The 18,472-nt window shown below is 38.0% G+C and overlaps 1 protein-coding gene across 1 annotated transcript in view; it reads left to right on the plus strand.

Moving 5' to 3' along the window:
* Positions 1 to 1,835: 1,835 nt before the first annotated feature.
* Positions 1,836 to 18,472, plus strand: part of Dnajc1 (DnaJ heat shock protein family (Hsp40) member C1) — a 154,514-nt gene continuing 137,877 nt past the window's right edge. Inside the window, exon 1 of the mRNA XM_042686323.1 lies at positions 1,836 to 2,518. Within this exon, the coding sequence (XP_042542257.1) occupies positions 2,255 to 2,518 (264 nt within the window). The 5' untranslated portion in view covers positions 1,836 to 2,254. The remainder of the gene's footprint in view (positions 2,519 to 18,472) is intronic.

The following is an 18,472-nucleotide window of genomic DNA, read 5'->3' on the forward strand; positions in this document are numbered from 1 at the left end:
TAGATGAGACCCTTGTCCATTGTATGGCTAGTGAAGATCTCCCAATCCATGGGCTTTCTATTGATCTTGTTTGCTATGACCTTTGCCAAGCAGAAGCTCTGCCATTTCAAAACATACATATATATATATATATATATATATATATATAAGCAATATGTTTGCATTCATTTATGATTTTAAAATATATTTAAATTCCATGATAATTCCTATTTGCTTTTGTGTCATGTTTTGTTGAATTTTTTTTACTTCCAGATTTGTGTTTTTAATTTTTTTATTATTATAAATCATTATTATATCTAATAATATGTATTGTTATATATTATATAATATATTATAATAATTATTATATTATAATTATTATATTATATAATTATTATATTATTATAAAGGTGATTACAAGGGGTTACAGTTACATAAGTTAGGTAAAAAGTATGTGTCTCTTTGGATAATGTCACCCTATGTCATGTTTTTTAACCTTTATCAAATGTTCTTGTTTTCTTTTTTGTCAATTGTGGGGCTCGAACTCAGGGCCTAGGCGCTGTCAAGCACTAGCTCAAGGATAGTGCTCTATCACTTTGAGTCACTGCCCCAGTTTCAATTCTTTGGTGACTGGTTAGCTGGAGATAAGAGTCTTAGGAACTTTCTGCCCCAGCTGGCTTTGAACCGTGGTCCTCAGATCTCAGCTTCCTGAGTAGCTAGGATTATGGACCTAAGCCACCAGTGCTAGGCTAAAATATTCTTATTACAAGAATGAAAGTGACTTTATCATTGCCGAATTAACTGGATGTAACTGGACAGATCCAAAAAGGGGAAAACAGGAGGCCAAACTTCAAAACTAGGCTACTAGTCTGAGTTATACCAATATTTTTTGTTCTCTTTTTCAGTTTGAGTTATCTAAATTTAATTTTATTGTAAGGGCAATGTACAGAGGGGTTACAATCATGTAAGTTAGTATGTTTTTGAGCATTGTTGCCCCCTCCCTTGTTTTCTCCCATGTTCCCTCCCCCTTCTTTCCTCACCCCCAAGTTATAAAGTTCATTTCCAACAGTGTCTTGCTGTTGCATTGATTCACGCTTTGTCCCTTGCCTCACCATTCTGTTTGAGTTACTTGAACAAGTTTTTTTTTTTGTTCTCTTTTTCTTCAATACTACTTCACACATGTGAGAAGGCAAAAACAAAGTTCACACCAAAGAACAATAGTGTGGAAGAAAAAAAGAAAATAGAGGAAACAGAAGCAATAGGAACCTAAAGGTGAGACATTATTTGGAAGACCAGGTTGTTAGCCATTGTTTTTAAAAACAAACATCAATGGGGGAGGGAAGAAAGGGGGGGAGAGCTTATTAGTGGTGCGCTAACGTGGTTAAGCTACATTTCTCCTGCAGCTACGATTGGCTCACGATCAGGAAATCTACCAAGCTCTTTTATTGTATATGTGTCTGAATCTTAATTGATAATTAGAAGCATATCTTTTGTCTTGAATTCCTTTTGTTTTTATTTCTCTCTCTCAAAAAGAAATCCTATTCACTCCATTTGTCCCTTTTAGACATCGGTTCAGTTCCTCCGATCTTTGTTGATGGGATAATGAAATGTTTGGAACAGAAGCCATATTCAATAAATTGTTTCAAGTATGCTTTCAGAGTGAAGTAGCAGGAGAGCAAGACAGGAGCTATTTGGAGAGGAACCTTGTAAGGGGGATGTCTGCGGTAGATGCGTGAATCTGTAACTGTTTAAGTCTGTTCACCTGCTTAAATACACGTGCAGATCCCACACGTTCGCAACCAACTTAAAATCAGCCTTGGGAGGCTCTGGTGGCCGTAGTGGTGGTGGTGGTGGTGGTGGTGGTGGTGGTGGTGGAGAGCGCACCCGGCGTTTCTACTTCCGGTCCCACCCCCTCCCCGCGGTTGCTAGGAGACGTGATGTCACCGGAAGCGAGACCTGGGATAGGCTGAGGCGAAGCCTCGCCTCCTCCACCGCTTCAGCGCCGGCGCTGGCTCTCCAGCTGTTTGTAGGCCCCGGGGCCAGGGTCCAGGAAGGGAGGCCCCGCTCCCACCCCCTGCCCGCGCGCCGGTCCTGTCCGGCCGCCCGCTCCCACGGCCCTCACGGTCCCCGCGCTCCCGCCGGAGCCGGCCGCCTGCCTGACTTGCCCGCGCTTCTGACTGACAGACGCCGTTTCCCGGCAGCCGGGCTGCCCGCCACGTCCCCCGTGTCGGCCGACCGCACGGCGTGGCCAAGCGACCTTTCCGAGCCCAGCGCGATGTCAGCGCCCCGCTCCGGGCTGGCGCGGCTCCCTCCGCGGCGCGGGCGCGGGCTCGGGCTTTGGTTCGTGCGGCCCTCGCCCGCCTCGTCGTCGTCGCTGCCGCTGCCGGTGCCGCCGCCGCGGTGGCGGCTTCTGCTGCTGTCGCTGCTGCTGCTGGCGGCCGCGGGCCCGGCGCGCGGCTGGGAGAGCGGCGACCTGGAGTTGTTCGACCTGGTGGAGGAGGTGCGGCTCAACTTCTACGAGTTCCTCGGGGTGCCGCAGGTAAGCGCGCCGCCCGCCGAGCCCACGCGCGGAGGGAGCGCCGGCAGGGCGGGCGCGGGGCCGGCGCGGGACGCGCTGCCTCCCAGCCAGCCGGGCGCCCGCCGCCGGCTTCAGCCAGGCCCCGCGGACTCCCCTCGGAGTCCGGCCTCCGGAGGACGCGCCGCCCCTCCCCAGCTCCCCCACGCCGTGTGCTCGGTGACAGGCCGGCAGGTGCCACGGCGTCGGGTGGTGATGCCTCCCCTCGGCACTGGCATTCGTGGGGGGCGGGCGGGGGACAGCCTTCGGTCCAGCCGTGCTGGAAGAACCAAGTATGGGTAGAGTCCCCCCCCACCTCCTTCTCTACCTTCTCGTTCTTTGCTCCTCCCCACACCTTGAACGCCGGGGAGCAGCCGCGTCTCCCCCCGCCCCCCTCCGCTGTCACCTTCCCCCCCTGGACACGTCTTCTGACTTCACCTGAGTTCTTTCTTCTACCGCTTCCTGTCCGGGAAATGTCGTCGAGCGTCGGTGTTACGCAAGTTGTAGTTTTGTTCGCCGCTCTGATCGGAGGCGGGCGGGGCGGGGAGGGGTCGGGTCACAGCCTAGAAACTGACCCGGAGGAATAGTGTCATCTCTACCAGGTTGCTCTGGAACGCAGGAGAAGCTCTGGAGCTCTCTGGCAGCCGCGGTTTTTAAGGTGCTGTGGGAAGAGAAGCCTGTAGGGCAGTGTCATGGCTGGACTTAGTCCTGGGTCATTTTCTTTGCTGCTTGTTTCCTTGGGTCCTTTTTTTTTTTTTTTTTTTAAATTAGTTTGCTGTTAGCTTGTAAAGTCTGTTTGTTGGGGTTTATTTCTACCATAGAAGATGGTTGAGTTGAGGGTATTTATTCAGTCTCTACCTGTATGAAGCCTCCTGTGAAGATGAATGCAGTTCACGGACTTCAGAATATTTTTAGTAGAGTGAAAGATTTCGCATGTTAAATTTCACATGTTCTGCTGGAGTCCTTCATACAAGGCTTAAAATAAGTTAAAGAGGTTAAAAAAATTTAGACAACTGCCATTAAAGGTACAGTTCATTTGACTAGAGATGAGATGCACAACCACTCCCACAGGCTTTTTATAAATTTGGGTGAACTATTGAAATCTTAAAAGGCAATCTAGCTGGTGTCGGTGGCTCACACCTGTAATCCTAGTTACTCAGGAGGCTGAGATTTGAGGATCATGGTTGGAAGCCAGCTGGGCAGGAAAGTCCAAGAGACTCTTCGATTAAACACCAACAAAACAAAACACCAGAATTGTAACTGTAGTTCCTAAGTCTTGAGTTCAAGCCCCAGGACACTGCCACCCTCCTCTCCCTGCCCCCGTCTAATTTTCCATTTAAATTGAACAAAGTTCAATTTTTAAGCATTGCATTTGTGTTCCATTAATATAAAATAGATTGTCATAGCTTTATGAATTTTAAGTTTTCATTTTTATAACACGTATAAAAGTATGTTTCCCACTTCAAATCCTATGAACAGATTTTGTAGGAACTGTTTTTATGAAGTGTCAAAGTGAATGATAATAAACTATGTGTAACAATAATTAGTGAAAATACATGTAACTTTTCAGCACTGGGGCTTGAACTCAGGACTTTGTGTTTGCTAAACTGACACTTTACAACACTTCAGCCACACTTGTAGCCCCAGGGTTTGGTTCTGTTAAACCACCTCAGCTAGAGTGCTGGATTATAGGCTTATACTACCTTACCTAGGACTGATTACTCCTTTTGGAGAATGCCTTAAATACCAAGAAGATTTGTTTAAGCCTTATTATGATTGACTAAATTCTGTAAGTAGTAAGAGTCTTGCATATAGACTATTCAAAATCTTGAAGATGTTGGCTGGGTGCCAGTAGGTGGCTCATGCCCGTAATCCTAGCTACTCAGGAGGCTGAGATCTGAGGACCCTGGTTCAAAGCCATCTGGGGCAGGAAAGTCCATGAGACTCTTACTCCAATAAACCACTCAGGAAACCAGAGGTGGCGCAGTGGCTCAAGTGGTAGGGGGCTAGCCTTGAGCTGAAGAGCTGAGGGACAGCACCCAGGCCCAGAATTCAAGCCCCACGACTGAAAAAAAAAATCTTAAAGATGCTTTCCAACTATCCATGGAAATTATGCTCCTTTCAGAAAATATAGAAAGTAAGTAGTAGTGGCTTAAAATTTAGATTATGTTATCTAGCTTTGCATGTGTACTCTCATAGAATTTTCATTTATAATCTCATACAGTTTAATTTGCAATTAAATAGGCAGTGTCAACAACCAGAACACTCTTAACTATTTGAGCAAAGCAGTAACAGATAACCGAGAAAATTCTTTGTTGAGGTAGAATTTGAAATGAGAAATCCAGGAAATTACTTTTATTTGTGTTTTTCTGTCCAACTGTTGAAATTGAAATGAAAAGCAGAAGTCATGAGTTAAGTGGAGGAATAAATTAGAAAAAATATGTTTTCTTTACTTTGAACCTCTCTTGAAATACTTTCAGGAGTACAGACTTCAGGTAGAGCCAAATGTCCAAGTTAGAGCCAAGCAGTCTCTTGGTGATTAGCCAGACTTCGGATCACCTGGCTCTGTGAACTAATCAATTTTGTTTGTTCAGCAAACTGACTTGGTGCCTTCTAGATTTTGGCTTTATATTGGAACATGGCCCTTATGCTGGAACCTAAACAAACCCGTTTACAGTAGAGCAAAATAGATAAGAAAACTAAATAGGTAAATACAAATATAGGATGATCACAGAAGGTACCTCTGAAGGTACTTAGGGAGTAAGCCATTCAGATCATTGGTTTCTTTCCAGCTACTATACAAAATATAATTACTTGGATAGCTTTGTAACAACAGAAGATTGTTTCCCATAGTTCTGGAAGTTGGGGAGTCAAGATAGGTGCTGGTACTAATCCCACTCACAAAGGCTTCATTCTTAGAACCTGTTCATTTCCCAGCTGCCTCTTAGTATTATCACTCTGAGGATTAGATTTTCATGTATGAATTTTGAAGAGATTCAGACCATAGCATGGAGGAGTAACATTCAAAGAAGAATGCAAAGTAAGTGGAGAGGCCTTGACGTAGAAGCTGTTTGAATGTGTAAGGAAGGCAGCAAGGCAGCCCATGTTGTTGGTGAGGTGATGGGGGGGAGGGTAACAGTATTAGGAGATATAGGACTTCTAAGTTGTGAGGAAAGATCATGTAAGACTTTGCTGGCCGTTTTAAGGACGTTGGCCTTTACTTACAATGAAGTTGAACATCCAGTGGAGAAAGGAGTATTGATCAGAAGAGATACATAGTTTGACTTAAATTTTAAACTGATGACTTCATTAAGGACAGTTTATAAGGCATTCTTAGAGGCATAATTACAGTGTAGAATGGAGAATAGACCTAGACAGTAGCATTGATGGTACAGAGTGGTCAGATTCTGGATTTAATTTGATCATAGAACTGACAGGATTTTACTGAGAGAAAAAGATTTTGAAACTAGGATGGATGCCGGTGTCAAATTGGTGAGGCCTCTCCAAGTCTGGTTGAGCAAAAATCAGGAATTTGGGTTTTGGTCATGCTGAATTTGCAATGTATGCCAAACATTAAAGTGGAATTGGCCTGTGGACATTTGGTTGTTAAGGCCAGAATTCCCACAGAAGAGTTTGGAACATAAAGATAGAATTTGGGATTGTTATGGTCCAGAGTTCCCACAGAAGGGTTTGGAACATAAAGATAGAATTTGAGAAACTCTGGCAGTTAGGTAATTTGAAGCCACATAAGTGGATGTGTTCACATGTGAGTAAATCTAAAGGCAAAGAAAAGAGGTTTGTAGCTAAGCCTTTGAGAACCAGTCAGGAAGATGCTGATGAACCAGTAAGAGAGATGAAAAATAACTGATTTCTGTGAACTGGATTTAACGGTGGAAGTCCTTGGGTACCTCAACAAGAGCTATTTCATTGAAGTGGTGAGATCAATAGTGTGGTTAGATTAAGTTCTGGAGAGAATAAAGGGGAAGAATTGAGATGGTTGTCTTCTAATCCACCAGGTCTTGGCTCTCAGTCATTCCCTAAAGCTCTATAATTGGAATAACTGATGACTTTTAGAATTTGGATCAGGCTGCCTCTTGGCTTTATGACTTTGGGCAAGTTAGTTGCCTTACTTTTAGATCAGATAGTACACAGCTAAATATTTACTGAGTCAAACAATGTAAATATCATAAGTAAACTACACTATATTTCTCCAAACTAGTGCTTGCTTGACAGTTAATGCAGTAAGTCACATTTGTATATGACCTTTATAGCCTTCATACAGAAAAATATAATCTTTTGGTATGTATTTTAAGTTGACTATAAAGGAATCAACTAAACCAACCAGATTGGGACCTAGAAAAGGTCTCAACGGTCTTAAGGAGACAGGTAAATACAGATGACCTGTCAGTTCCACCTATTTTTAGGATATCCTGATTATTCATAGGGCAGTTCAGTTTGGATTTTGTATGTTTTCAGAGATAAGATGAGGAGAGATGGGAGGAGTGTAGGAAAAAGAACATGTTATTCAAAGATCTTTTATTAGTAACTTAAATGCTATGTCCCTACATAATACTTGTATTTTGTGTAATGGACACCTTTATTTCTGTGGACTCAAGAAGCTATTTTTTTTATAAATGGTAAAAATTTAGGATTTGGGGATAATCTTCTTTTGGTGTCTCGGCTTTCTTATATAGTACTTTGTACAGTACTCTAGTCAATAATAAATACTTGATTCTTATTTTAAAAATGAGTTGATCATCTTAAATTTTGTAGTATTTTTTAATGAGTTAGAATTGTTTTAATTCATCCCTTATAAACTCCTACTATTTAAATAACTAGAAATTTACTTCATTTTCTTTTTAAATTTTATCTTTATATTGAATGCTACAACTTAAAGACTTCTGCTTTTTCAAAAAAAATTACATTTATTTTAAAGTTTGGATGTAATTATAAGGTGTGGAAAGACATACTATGCCTCCCAAATGCTTTTTTTTTTTGGTGGGTCGTGGGGGCTGAACTCTGGGCCTGGGCGCTGTCCCTCAGCTCTTCAGCTCAAGGCTAGCGCCCTACCACTTGAGCCACAGCACCATTTCTAGCTTTTTTTCTGCTTATAAGGTGCTGAGGAATCGAACCCAGGGCCTCATGCATGCAAAGCAAGCATTCTACCACTGAGCCAACTTCCCAGCCCGACTTCTGCTTATTAAATATTTGGATTTTAATTTATTAATCAATATCAGCAAGCGTTTTCATCTCTTTAATCTGTATTTTCTGATATATATGATAGAACCTCCTTTAGGGGAACTATTGCCCACGCATCCTCTGTTCAAAGAGGGAGTTCCCTAAAGAAACACTGAGACTGAATTTGGGCCTTGGACTTGCTAGACAAGTGCTCTACCAGTTAACCCAAGCCCCTAAGTTCTTTTGCTCCCCACCCAAGTTCCTTTGCTTTTTAGATAGCATCTTGTGCTTTTGCCCCACCAGCCTCAGAGACTCTTTTACTCTGACCCCAGAGATGCTGGCATTTTAACATGCTTGGCCTGTTTGAGGATGGGTTTTGCCCGGTCTAGCCTCAAACCTGCAATTCTCTTATCTGTGCCTGTCAAGTTGCTGTGATTTCAGGCTCGTGACACCATGTCAAGTTTATTTAGTAATTTAATCTATAATTTGTTTCATGCCATATTCTATTTAAAACTAAAGTAAGATTAAGATTCACTCACTTATATAGTGTTTTTAATTACCATCATTCAGCAACTGGAATCTCATTGTAATCAGGTATGTTGCAAAAGCAAAGATGTGCCATATTTCACATATCTGGTTAGAATATATGAATAAAACAATATGGTTCATTATTACATGATGCTTGTTATATAACTAACAAAGCAGTGGAAATTAGCTAGGTATAGTTCCACAGTAAACTAAGAGAATTTGTGTTGTTTAATATTAAAGCTGAGCCTAAGACCAAAATTTAGGTAAGTGATATGTCATACGGTAAACAGCATTATTTTAAACACCTGCATTGCACTATGTTGTGGTATATGTAGAAAAGCAGGCAAAATGAGTTAAGACCAGAAGGAGGAACATCACTGTTGTCATTTGCTGGGAATCTGGACAGACCATGAGGAAATCTGGGAAGGCAGAATATTTCTAACCAATTCTTAAGAACTTTATTCACATTAAACTATATCAGAGCAGGTGCCAGTGCCTCATGCCTGTAATCCTAATCCTAGTCACTTAGAAGGCTAAAATCCTAGGATCTCAGTTCCAAGTCAGCCCAGGCAGAAAAGTTCCTGAGTCTCTTATCTCCAGTTAAACACAGGAAGTGAAGCTATGGCTCAAGTGGTAGAGCGCTAGCCTTAAGAGAAAAGCTAAGGGACAGGGTCCAGGCCCTGAGTTCTAGCCCTAGGACTAGCATATAAAAACTATATTAGGATAAGGTAGGATAAGATAGCTATTTCATGACCAATTGAATATATACTTCATCAAGAAATCTTTGACTTTTGGAACCTAAAAAGAAATTGCAAATATTCTCAGCAGTTGTTTTCAATGACCACATTTTAACGGATTAAAGATAAATAGTTGGAATCTTTTTTGACTTTACTGTTTTATGTTTAATAGTGATAAAATTTGACATTTGAAAGTTACATATTGGAAGGAACTCTGGAAATTGTGATTTCTACTTGTATTTAATTATATCTTATAGTATTTTCATGTGGATATTTTAGCTACAGTAGGAAATAGACTTCTGGGTTTAAATTAAAGCATATTAGTATCTGATAAAGTTCAAATAACTTCTCTGTTCTAGTATAGATTTTTATAATAGTTACAGAATTAATGTTGACTTTTTGTATCACATCTTTAAAATTAAAAATATACATCTTGAAGTAGTTATTGTAAAAAGATTCATAATTATCAACCTTACTGGCATCTTTCAAAATATAACTAGAATATTTTGGTTTGGCTTCTTCAAACTCTGCAGCATATTCTTTACATCTTCATTTGTAATTTTTAAGTTGGTTTTGGATTTAACAATGATTAATCATTTAGAGATAAATTTGATCATTAAATTAGCATGCTTTGATCAATACACTTTTGTATTGATAAAGAGATGTTAAGACAGCTCAAGCTGTTATCCTAGCTACTTCGAAGTAAGACATCAGGGGACATAGTTGGAATAAAATTTCATCTCATGAAATGGCTATGAGGGTGGTGTATGCCTGTCATCCCAGCAACATGGGGATACAAAAATAGGAGTATTGGAGTCCAGGTAGTTTAACAAAGACTACCAAATAGCCAAATAAAAAAAGCTGGCAGAGTCACTCTAGAGATAGTGTGCCTTCCTTACAAGTGTGAGATACTCAGCTGAAACTCCTCAATTAAAAAAAAACTCTGAATATAAATTTCATGTAAGGTTCATAGCTTGAGGATTGTTCCAGAGAAGTCTGAGAGAAGTTTTGAGTAATGTCTACATCAGGTAAATTTTTAGCTTTACCAGGTAATGGAATATATTAGAGTAAATGTACAGAGTATTAAGTTGTACAGAAATGTACAAATACAAATATAAAAGATAACAGAGTAATATCTCCATCTTGTGGTCTTCTTTGGATATTACCATTAAAAAATACTGAGGTGTTGTATTTTTACAACTGTAGGCATAAATAAGAATAAAATATGAAAACAAAATACAAGTCAGATTTCTTACAGTATTTTTCAAGAATATTTTAAGATTGAGCTTCCCAATTAATGTATTGGAATGCAAGTGTCCTGAAGTAGCAATACTTGACTCTCATAGAAGCAAAAGTATTGTTTAGTTTGAGCCAGGGAATCAAGCTAAAGAAAGAAATCAGAAGTGCTTGAATTAGAATCTGTCAGTTATTTAATTAAATAATCTTAATGGCAGGATGATGATTACACGTTACCATAGTTTGCAATAACTTAGAGGAATACAGTTGTTATCCACATCTGTCTCACCTCTCGTATCAACTGCAGATGTGAAATTAGTGCACTTGCAAAAAATTGATCTATAGTGGACAGATGTAGGCTTGTTATTATTCCTAAACAGTACAGTATGATAACTTTATATAGTGTTTACATTGTATTAGGCAATTTAAATAATCTTGAGATATTTAAGGAATTTGGAAAAATGTATATTAAGTTATATGCAAATTCTGCTCTATTTTGGTATATGTGGGGGTTCTGGTATTATACTTTAATCTGTAACCTTCTTCATGAAATATAAATGACTGCAATAAATAAATTTGTAAATTCTAGGTAGCATAAAGGAGTGTTTTGTGACACTGGGACATAGGAGAAATATTTTACTTATTAATCTTAACAGATATATCAGGTTTTGACAGGGTACAGATGTTTTAGATCATATGTGATGTATATATATGATGCAAGTTAGAGATGTTAAAAATTCCAAAAGTTTTAATTTTTTTTTGGGGGGGGGGTTGGGGCCTGGGCACTGTCCCTCAGCTCAAGGCTAGCGCTCTACCACTTGAGCCACAGCGCCACTTCCGGCTTTTTTCTTTTTGCTTATGTGGTGCTGAGGAATCGAACCCAGGGCCTCATGAATGCAAGGCAAGCGCTCTACCACTGAGCCACCTTCCCAGCTAATTTTTATTTATTGTTATTATAAAGGTGATGTCCAGAAGAGTTAGTTTATGGTTAAGTAAGGTAACGAGTAATTCTTTTGAAGTGTCACCTGTCCCTCACTTTCTCCCAGTTTGTCCCTTCTATCCCCATGTACAAGTTGATATATTTCATTTTCAATATGGTGTCTAGTAGTACCACTGCTGCAATTTGTCCCTCCATTTCTGGAGGGGCACTTTATCCCCTTTCCCCCCAAAACAAGACAAAAAGAAAACGAAAGGACTGGGAATGTGGCTTAGTAGTAGAGTACTTGCCTAACATGCATGAAGCCCTGGGTTCAGTTTCTTAGTACTACATAAACAGAAAAAACTGGAAGAGGGGTTGTGGCTCAAGTGGTAGAGTGCTAGCCTTAAGCAAAAGAAGCTCAAAACAGTGCCCAAGACTAGCAAAAAACCCCACAAAAAACCCAAGAACAACAACAAAGAAAAAGTTTCCATTTCCTAGAGTTCTTTTTGATAACTATTATTTGATCAGAGGTACATAGGCCTCTGTGCCTTTGTGTTCCTCCCCTAAGTAGAAGTCTCATTTAAAGACCAAAAAATAAAAAAGAGCGCATACAGCTTAATTTGTTTAACCCAATATAGAAAAAATATTTCAACCAGTAATCACATTTTAATTATTTATTTTTGTACTACTACTGTGGCTTGCACTCTGGTCTTATGTTCTGTCCTTTAGCGTTTTTGTGCATGGCATTCAGTTTCTATCACATGAGCTACACTCTATTTCTGCTTTTTGGTGGTTAATTGGAATTGAGAGTCTCACAGACTTTATTCTCTTGAGCTGAAACTGGAATCCTTAGATCTCAGCCTCCTTGAGTAGCTTAGATTACAGGCATTAGTCATGGGCCCTGGGATAATTTATTTTACTTTATTTTTTATTTTTGCTTTCTCTCTCCCTTCCCTCCTTTCCTTCTTCCTTCCCTTGCTTTCCCTCTTCTCTTTTCTTTCTTTCTTCCTTCTTATATGTAACTCTAGGTTTTATATGTGTTAGCCAAGAGCTATACCACTGAATGACAATCCCTAGCCTTTTTTTCTTTTAATCACTTTTTAAAGTTGTTATTGTAAAGGTGATGTACAGAGAGATTACAGTTATATGTCAGGTAATGAGTACTTTTTGAACAGTTTCACCTCTTCCCTTCTTTTCTCCCAGTTTTTCCCTCCTGACCCCCTTCCCTGGCAAGTTCATTTTCAACAGTGTCTAATGAGTATCACTTCTGCAGTTTACTCTTTGTCCTACCATTTCTGTGTTCTCCTTACCCTTCTCAAGACAGATAAACTTACATACAAGACAAAAGATACAGAAATCAAAAACAGCAACAGAGGAGAAAAAAAAGCAAAATAACAAAAAAAACCCACTTCTTTTCCATTTCTTGAAGTTCATTTTGATAAACATTTTATATGATGTTTATGCACGTAGCTATTGAACTTTTGTCATCTTCTCCTATGAATATCCTCCTTTGGTCTCACTGTGTAAATGTCTAGATCTTACATAGTTTATCATCTCCAATTGTATTTTTTTGGTCTTTTACCATAAAGTGTGTTTATTTGTAGATTACAGCTCTTGTTTTTTGAAACAGTTTTTCCTGTGTACAGAGGCTTGCCTCAGATCCAATTCCCCAGGGATGAAGTTACTGATGTGTACCTCCATGAGTAGCTCAGAAATACTATCAATAAGAGGGGCTGGCCTGGTAGCCCCAGTGGGATGGTAGCTCAGTGGTTAAGTGCTTGTATAGCATGCTCAAGGCTCTGGGCTCCATCTCTAGGTCCAAACATATAAAACACTAATGAGATAGTTCACATTGTAGCTAATTGTACCAAGTCTTCAAAAATCTGGTGTATATTTTACATTTATGCTTCCAGCATACTTCATTTCAGATGTTAAATTTCATTCAGAATCCTTAATCTTTATTTAAAACTAAAAAATTAGCTTCTCAGTTTAGCTGATTTTAAGTATATATATATATATATATATATATATATATATATATGAGTTAATGAATATTTGGTAGCACATATAGATAGACAATTAACATTTTCTGTGTTGTAGCTGTATAATTAAGTATTTTGGAGTAAGTCACTGGTTACTGTTTCTATTTTGTGAGGGGCATAGTTTGCACTTTTAGGGGTGTTTGTGTGTGTGCATGTATGTATGTGTGTATAGGTATTTTAACCTGATACAGTTTTGTTGTTTATTTTTTTTGGAGGAGTACATTCCAATTCAGATAGGTATCATCTTCCTAGTTAGTTATCAGTACATTTTGTCTGTGCTTTTTCAGTTCTATAAAGGCTATAGACTGTGTAACAATGGTTGTCTGAATTTCATGCACAGGCCTGTCTGAAGGGTGGCCTTTCAATAATCAGTTTAATTCCAGTGGATCCTTTGCTTTTGCTGACTCACCTGTTACATTTATGATTCTATAAGTATTATTTATTAATTTAATATATTAGATTGCTTAATTATGCTCTGATGAAGAAAGGACCAGAGTTCTTGCTTTTGAGATTTAACTCCATTATCCCTATTTATTCTGAAACTCATCCAATAATATATTGGTAGCTGGTAAATATTCTTTGTGTTCTCAGCTGTTATCTGCTTTGATTGCTTTAATGTCCTTAAATGACTTTCAAAAGAGACATCGAGAAACAATTCTATTTGGGCCAGTCTGTTGGCTCTTTGTAATACGAACAAGGGATTCCAAAGTCATACTGTTTTACTGGCTGTCTTTGCCACTGTTCATAGATCCTAATGAGTACTAATTCATTGAGTTATTAATTACCAGTCTTTTGCTTTTGCCTTTTTATACTTTCATAAGCAAGAATTGCAATTCCAAGCTGTTTAAACTGTAAAATAGGATACTTCTGAGATGGAAATTTAATTTTCTCCACCCTGTTCACACTCTCCTAAATGACCTTTACTACTTTTCCTGACCCACCTAGATAAGAGTTAGGTTATATGGAGGCAGCTTAGGGCTCCCTCCTGAGGTTATACTGTGGCCATTGCAGATCCAGATGCCAAGTCTGCGGATCCTTTGGCCTTTGACTGTGTAGCTAAAAAACATTGCCTTGGATCTTCTCAGATATATAGTATTTTAGAAACAGTCTCTTCAGACTGTAATCGCCTTGTCATTTTTTTTCTCCATAGAGGAAAAAAAAGGTTTCATTGAAGCCCTTGTTTCAAGCATTAAGCATTGTCTTTGTAGAATCATTTTAATTCTCATTACTCCGTGAAATTCTGGTTTCTTCAGCCTTCTTGTAGGCATAAAGTGCAGTAGACCAATATCCTAAACCCTGTTTATGGCTACAGGCCTCTATTTGTTTTGCAAAAGAGATAATGAACTAGTTTTTGATCACGCATGAGTTTTACAACCTTCCATCTTTAAATTTTAGTGTCACATATTTGGAATGGGGTTTAAAAGAAATTTCTTAACTATTTTAAGTGCTACTTTGATAATGAAGCATGTTGAATAAATTTATTTCATTTATAATATTTTATTAGTGATGGCTTTCCAATTTAAGAACTTTTTATGCCTTAGCATCCAGAAACATGGTCAACTCTATTTATAACAAAATAAGAGGCTTTTGCTTAAGCATTACAAGGGATAAGATGCCGTTCTGTTCTTGTCCCTTTTTGGCTATTGTTTTAGACTGTGGGAGAAGAGGCAAATGATGTTTATAAATAATCATGCCCCACAGATTTTGATTATACTAATAACTATGTTTTTATGTATTAGAGTGACATTTATGTCCTATTACTGGAGATGCACAGAGAAGATCCACATTGTCTTAAAACTTAGAAAAATATTCTAGGTGGGAGAAAAATCAGAGAAACTAGAGAAAATTAATGGTCTTAAAATCACATAGGCAGATAATTTTATGTTGAACCACTCACAAACACTTCCAAAAGACACTCTTTCTGGGACTAATGACATTTTTTTTTCTCATCAGTCTTCAAAGATTCACAGACACAGGACAATGAGAAGTAGCCTCACTTAAAGTGGTCAACTTGAGGATATAGCTTCATAGAATTATGAGTGATCTTTAACCGATGCTTTTGGATGTTTTAAGAGTGTATATTTAGAATGTACTTTAGCTGATTTATTTTAAGGGATAAAATGTATAGTTCAGGTTTATAGAAAATAAAATTTTGGTTAAATTATTTAAATATCAGTTTATGTACAATTTGAGAAACAATGTATTTATGTTAGCTGTTGACTTATTAATCTTAAGGGAGTCCCTAAAGATAGATTGAAGAGAATAGGAGTATAATAAATTTAAGACATTTTCACTTGTAGGCTTTGTTGCCTTAAAATTTTTTTTATTGTATTACAGTTATTGTTACAGTTACATAAGTCAGATAAAGAGTACATTTCTTTTTTTTTTTTTTTTTTGGTCGGCCTTGGGGCTTGAACTGTGGGCCTGGGCGCTGTCCCTCAGCTCAAGGCGAGTGCTCTACCACTTGAGCTACAGCGCCACTTCCAGTTTTCTGGTGGTTTATTGGAGTAGGAGTCTCACTGTCTCTCCTGCCTAGGCTGGCTTTGAACCGCGATCCTCAGATCTCAGCCTCCTGAGTAGCTAGGATTACAGGCGTGAGCCACCAACGCCCCGCTAAGAGTACATTTCTTTTTAAACAGTGTCATCCTTTTCTCACCCTCAGTTTTTTTCCCTCCTGTCCCCATCCACAAGTTGTATAGTTCATTTTCAACATGGTGTCTAGTGAGTACCACACCTTCATATGGTTGCTTTTCTAATGTGGATAACAATTTGTTTCTATCCTTCGTCTCTGTAACAGAATAGAATATACACAGCTACCTAGATGTTGTTACAAAATTCTGATAACAAAAATTAGTTTTCATATTTGTGTGTCTTTAGTTCTTTTCATAACATTGTTAATACCAGTAAGAATATGAAATAATTATAGCAATAGAATATTTGCAACACATTATACTTAACATAAGTGAAAAATCCAAATAACAAGTTATATTCACATTTTATTAGGAATTATGTATATAATTAGGAATTATATATATGATATATATGTAAATATATATTATATTCATGAAACAGAAACATGAACTAATGAGAACTGATTTTGGGGGGGGTAGAATTTTATTTAGGACTGAATATTTTATTTAGAATTCCATTAATATTGCTGACATATACCCATGTAAATTATGAGTGTTTTGTAATTAAATCACATATACCCATGTAAATTATGTGTTATGTAATTAAATCACAAATAAGTTAACTATTTTCATGTTTATGAGATAAAACTGAATACCTGTTTTTAAGTTACTTTTAACATATATCCTATTGAAAAATGTGACAATTTCAGAGTAAAAGCTCATATGTCATAGAAATATGTGTTTATTTTGTTATTTTAAAGGTTGTACAAAATAATTTCTAATCAGTGAATCAAAATTCATTCCATAATTTCATGTAACTTTGAGTCAAAGTAGATTTATGGTCTATTTCGAATAAAAATGATTATAAATATACTCACAATAATAAGCTGTGTATATAATTATACATTTTGGCAAATTATAAATTTCTTGATGTCTTGGACAAGAAAGAGATTATAGTTTGATGCCTTTAATGTTTGTACTGCCTTTAATGTTTGTACTGCTTATCTGAATTCTTTTTTTTTTTTTTTTTTTGGGTCCGATCGTGGGGCCTGAACTCTGGACCTGGGCCCTGTCCCTCAGCTCTTCAGCTCAAGGCTAGCGTTCTACCACTTGAGCCACAGTGCCACTTCTGGCTTTTTTTTTTCTGCTTATGTGGTGCTGAGGAATCGAACCCAGGGCCTCATGCATGCAAGGCAAGCGCTCTACCACTGAGCCACCTTCTCAGCCCCTGAATTCTTTTATATATACCATTATATCATTAGTTCATCTTTTCAGCAACCAGCCACATTGTTGGCTTTTGTAGCCCTTTAAGTCCTTTCAGCATTAATGGTTTAGATTTGTACTGCTCAATACTGTAGCCACTAGGTAGATACATAAGGCCATAGAGCTCTTGAAATGTAGTATGTGAGTTTTGTATGTATTTTATTTTAATACAGAATTACATTTGAAAAATAGAAGGAATATAAAATATTTTTCATTAACCACAGTCTTGTTGCATGGCCTTTGTAGAACTACATTTCACTTTAACTGTATATTTCGCATATGAATTAAGAAGTGCTGTAAAAAAATACAACAGATTTTGAGGGCTTAGTATAAACTGGGACATTTCTTAATAATTTTCAATATTGGCAACTTGCTGAAAAGGTAATCTTTTGATATAGTGCTTAAATATAATATATTCTGAAAATTTTTGTTTTCCTTTATTTTTTAAAAGGTGACTACTAGAAAATATAAAATTATACATGTGGCTTGCATTATGTTTCTAATGGACACTATTGGTTTATTGCAGGAATGGGCAATTATGACATGTTCATGGCTTAGAACTGGTTTAGAACATTGAACTCCCAAATGAAAGTAGTCCATAATATTGCATAGGGATGCAGAAGATTATTGTTTTGAGTTTAGGAAGAAAATGTTAAAACTTCCAATTTTCCTTAAAAATTTTCCACTTCTTTACATTTTGATCCCCTATTCCTTCACCTCTGTCTGTAAGTTAGTGAATAAGTAGAGAGATAAAATTTAAATATAAAAATTAAACCTTTTTTCCTGGTGAAGCATATGACCAAAAATATTGCCATAGTTTGAAAGTTGCTGTAACATGAGAATGGGGAGAAGTAAAATGAGGAGTGAGAGAAGGAAGATAAGGGAGAAGGTAAGACTTTGAGAATGATACATTAAAGTGCTCCCAAACCTCCCCCACAATAATAAAACTTGACAAAATTGTTAAAAATTGTCATTGCAGGACACTGAAAATTGACCAAAGACATACAGTAAATTGATAGAATTAATTCAACCACCATGAATTAGGTTGCTCAGGTAAGGTAAGTGGGAGTTTGTTGAGGTGTTTTAGTATAACAGAATCCATCCTCATTTCAAGTCTGTGATAGTTTTGTTGGGACTGCAAGATGTGAGAACAACAGTTCAACTGCTAGAAGAGGCTAATTTGATTTTTAATAAAAGTTAAAACATTTACTGTAGTGGGTAGTAGCTGTTTTAGTGGCAAACAAATTAGGAGAGTAAAGGTCACAGTCTGCCTGAGGTTTTTTATGCTGAATGGGGCAAGTAATAACACAGTAGACTACCAGAAAATTAAGAGATACCGAGAAAATGAGACGGCTCTAGTCAACTTGGTAAGTTACAACATATCTGTGGATATGTTGGAAGACTAC

Source organism: Dipodomys spectabilis, unplaced genomic scaffold (genome assembly GCF_019054845.1).
Source record: "Dipodomys spectabilis isolate Male_0828 unplaced genomic scaffold, ASM1905484v1 ptg000096l, whole genome shotgun sequence".
In the NCBI taxonomy this organism is placed as follows: domain Eukaryota; kingdom Metazoa; phylum Chordata; class Mammalia; order Rodentia; family Heteromyidae; genus Dipodomys; species Dipodomys spectabilis.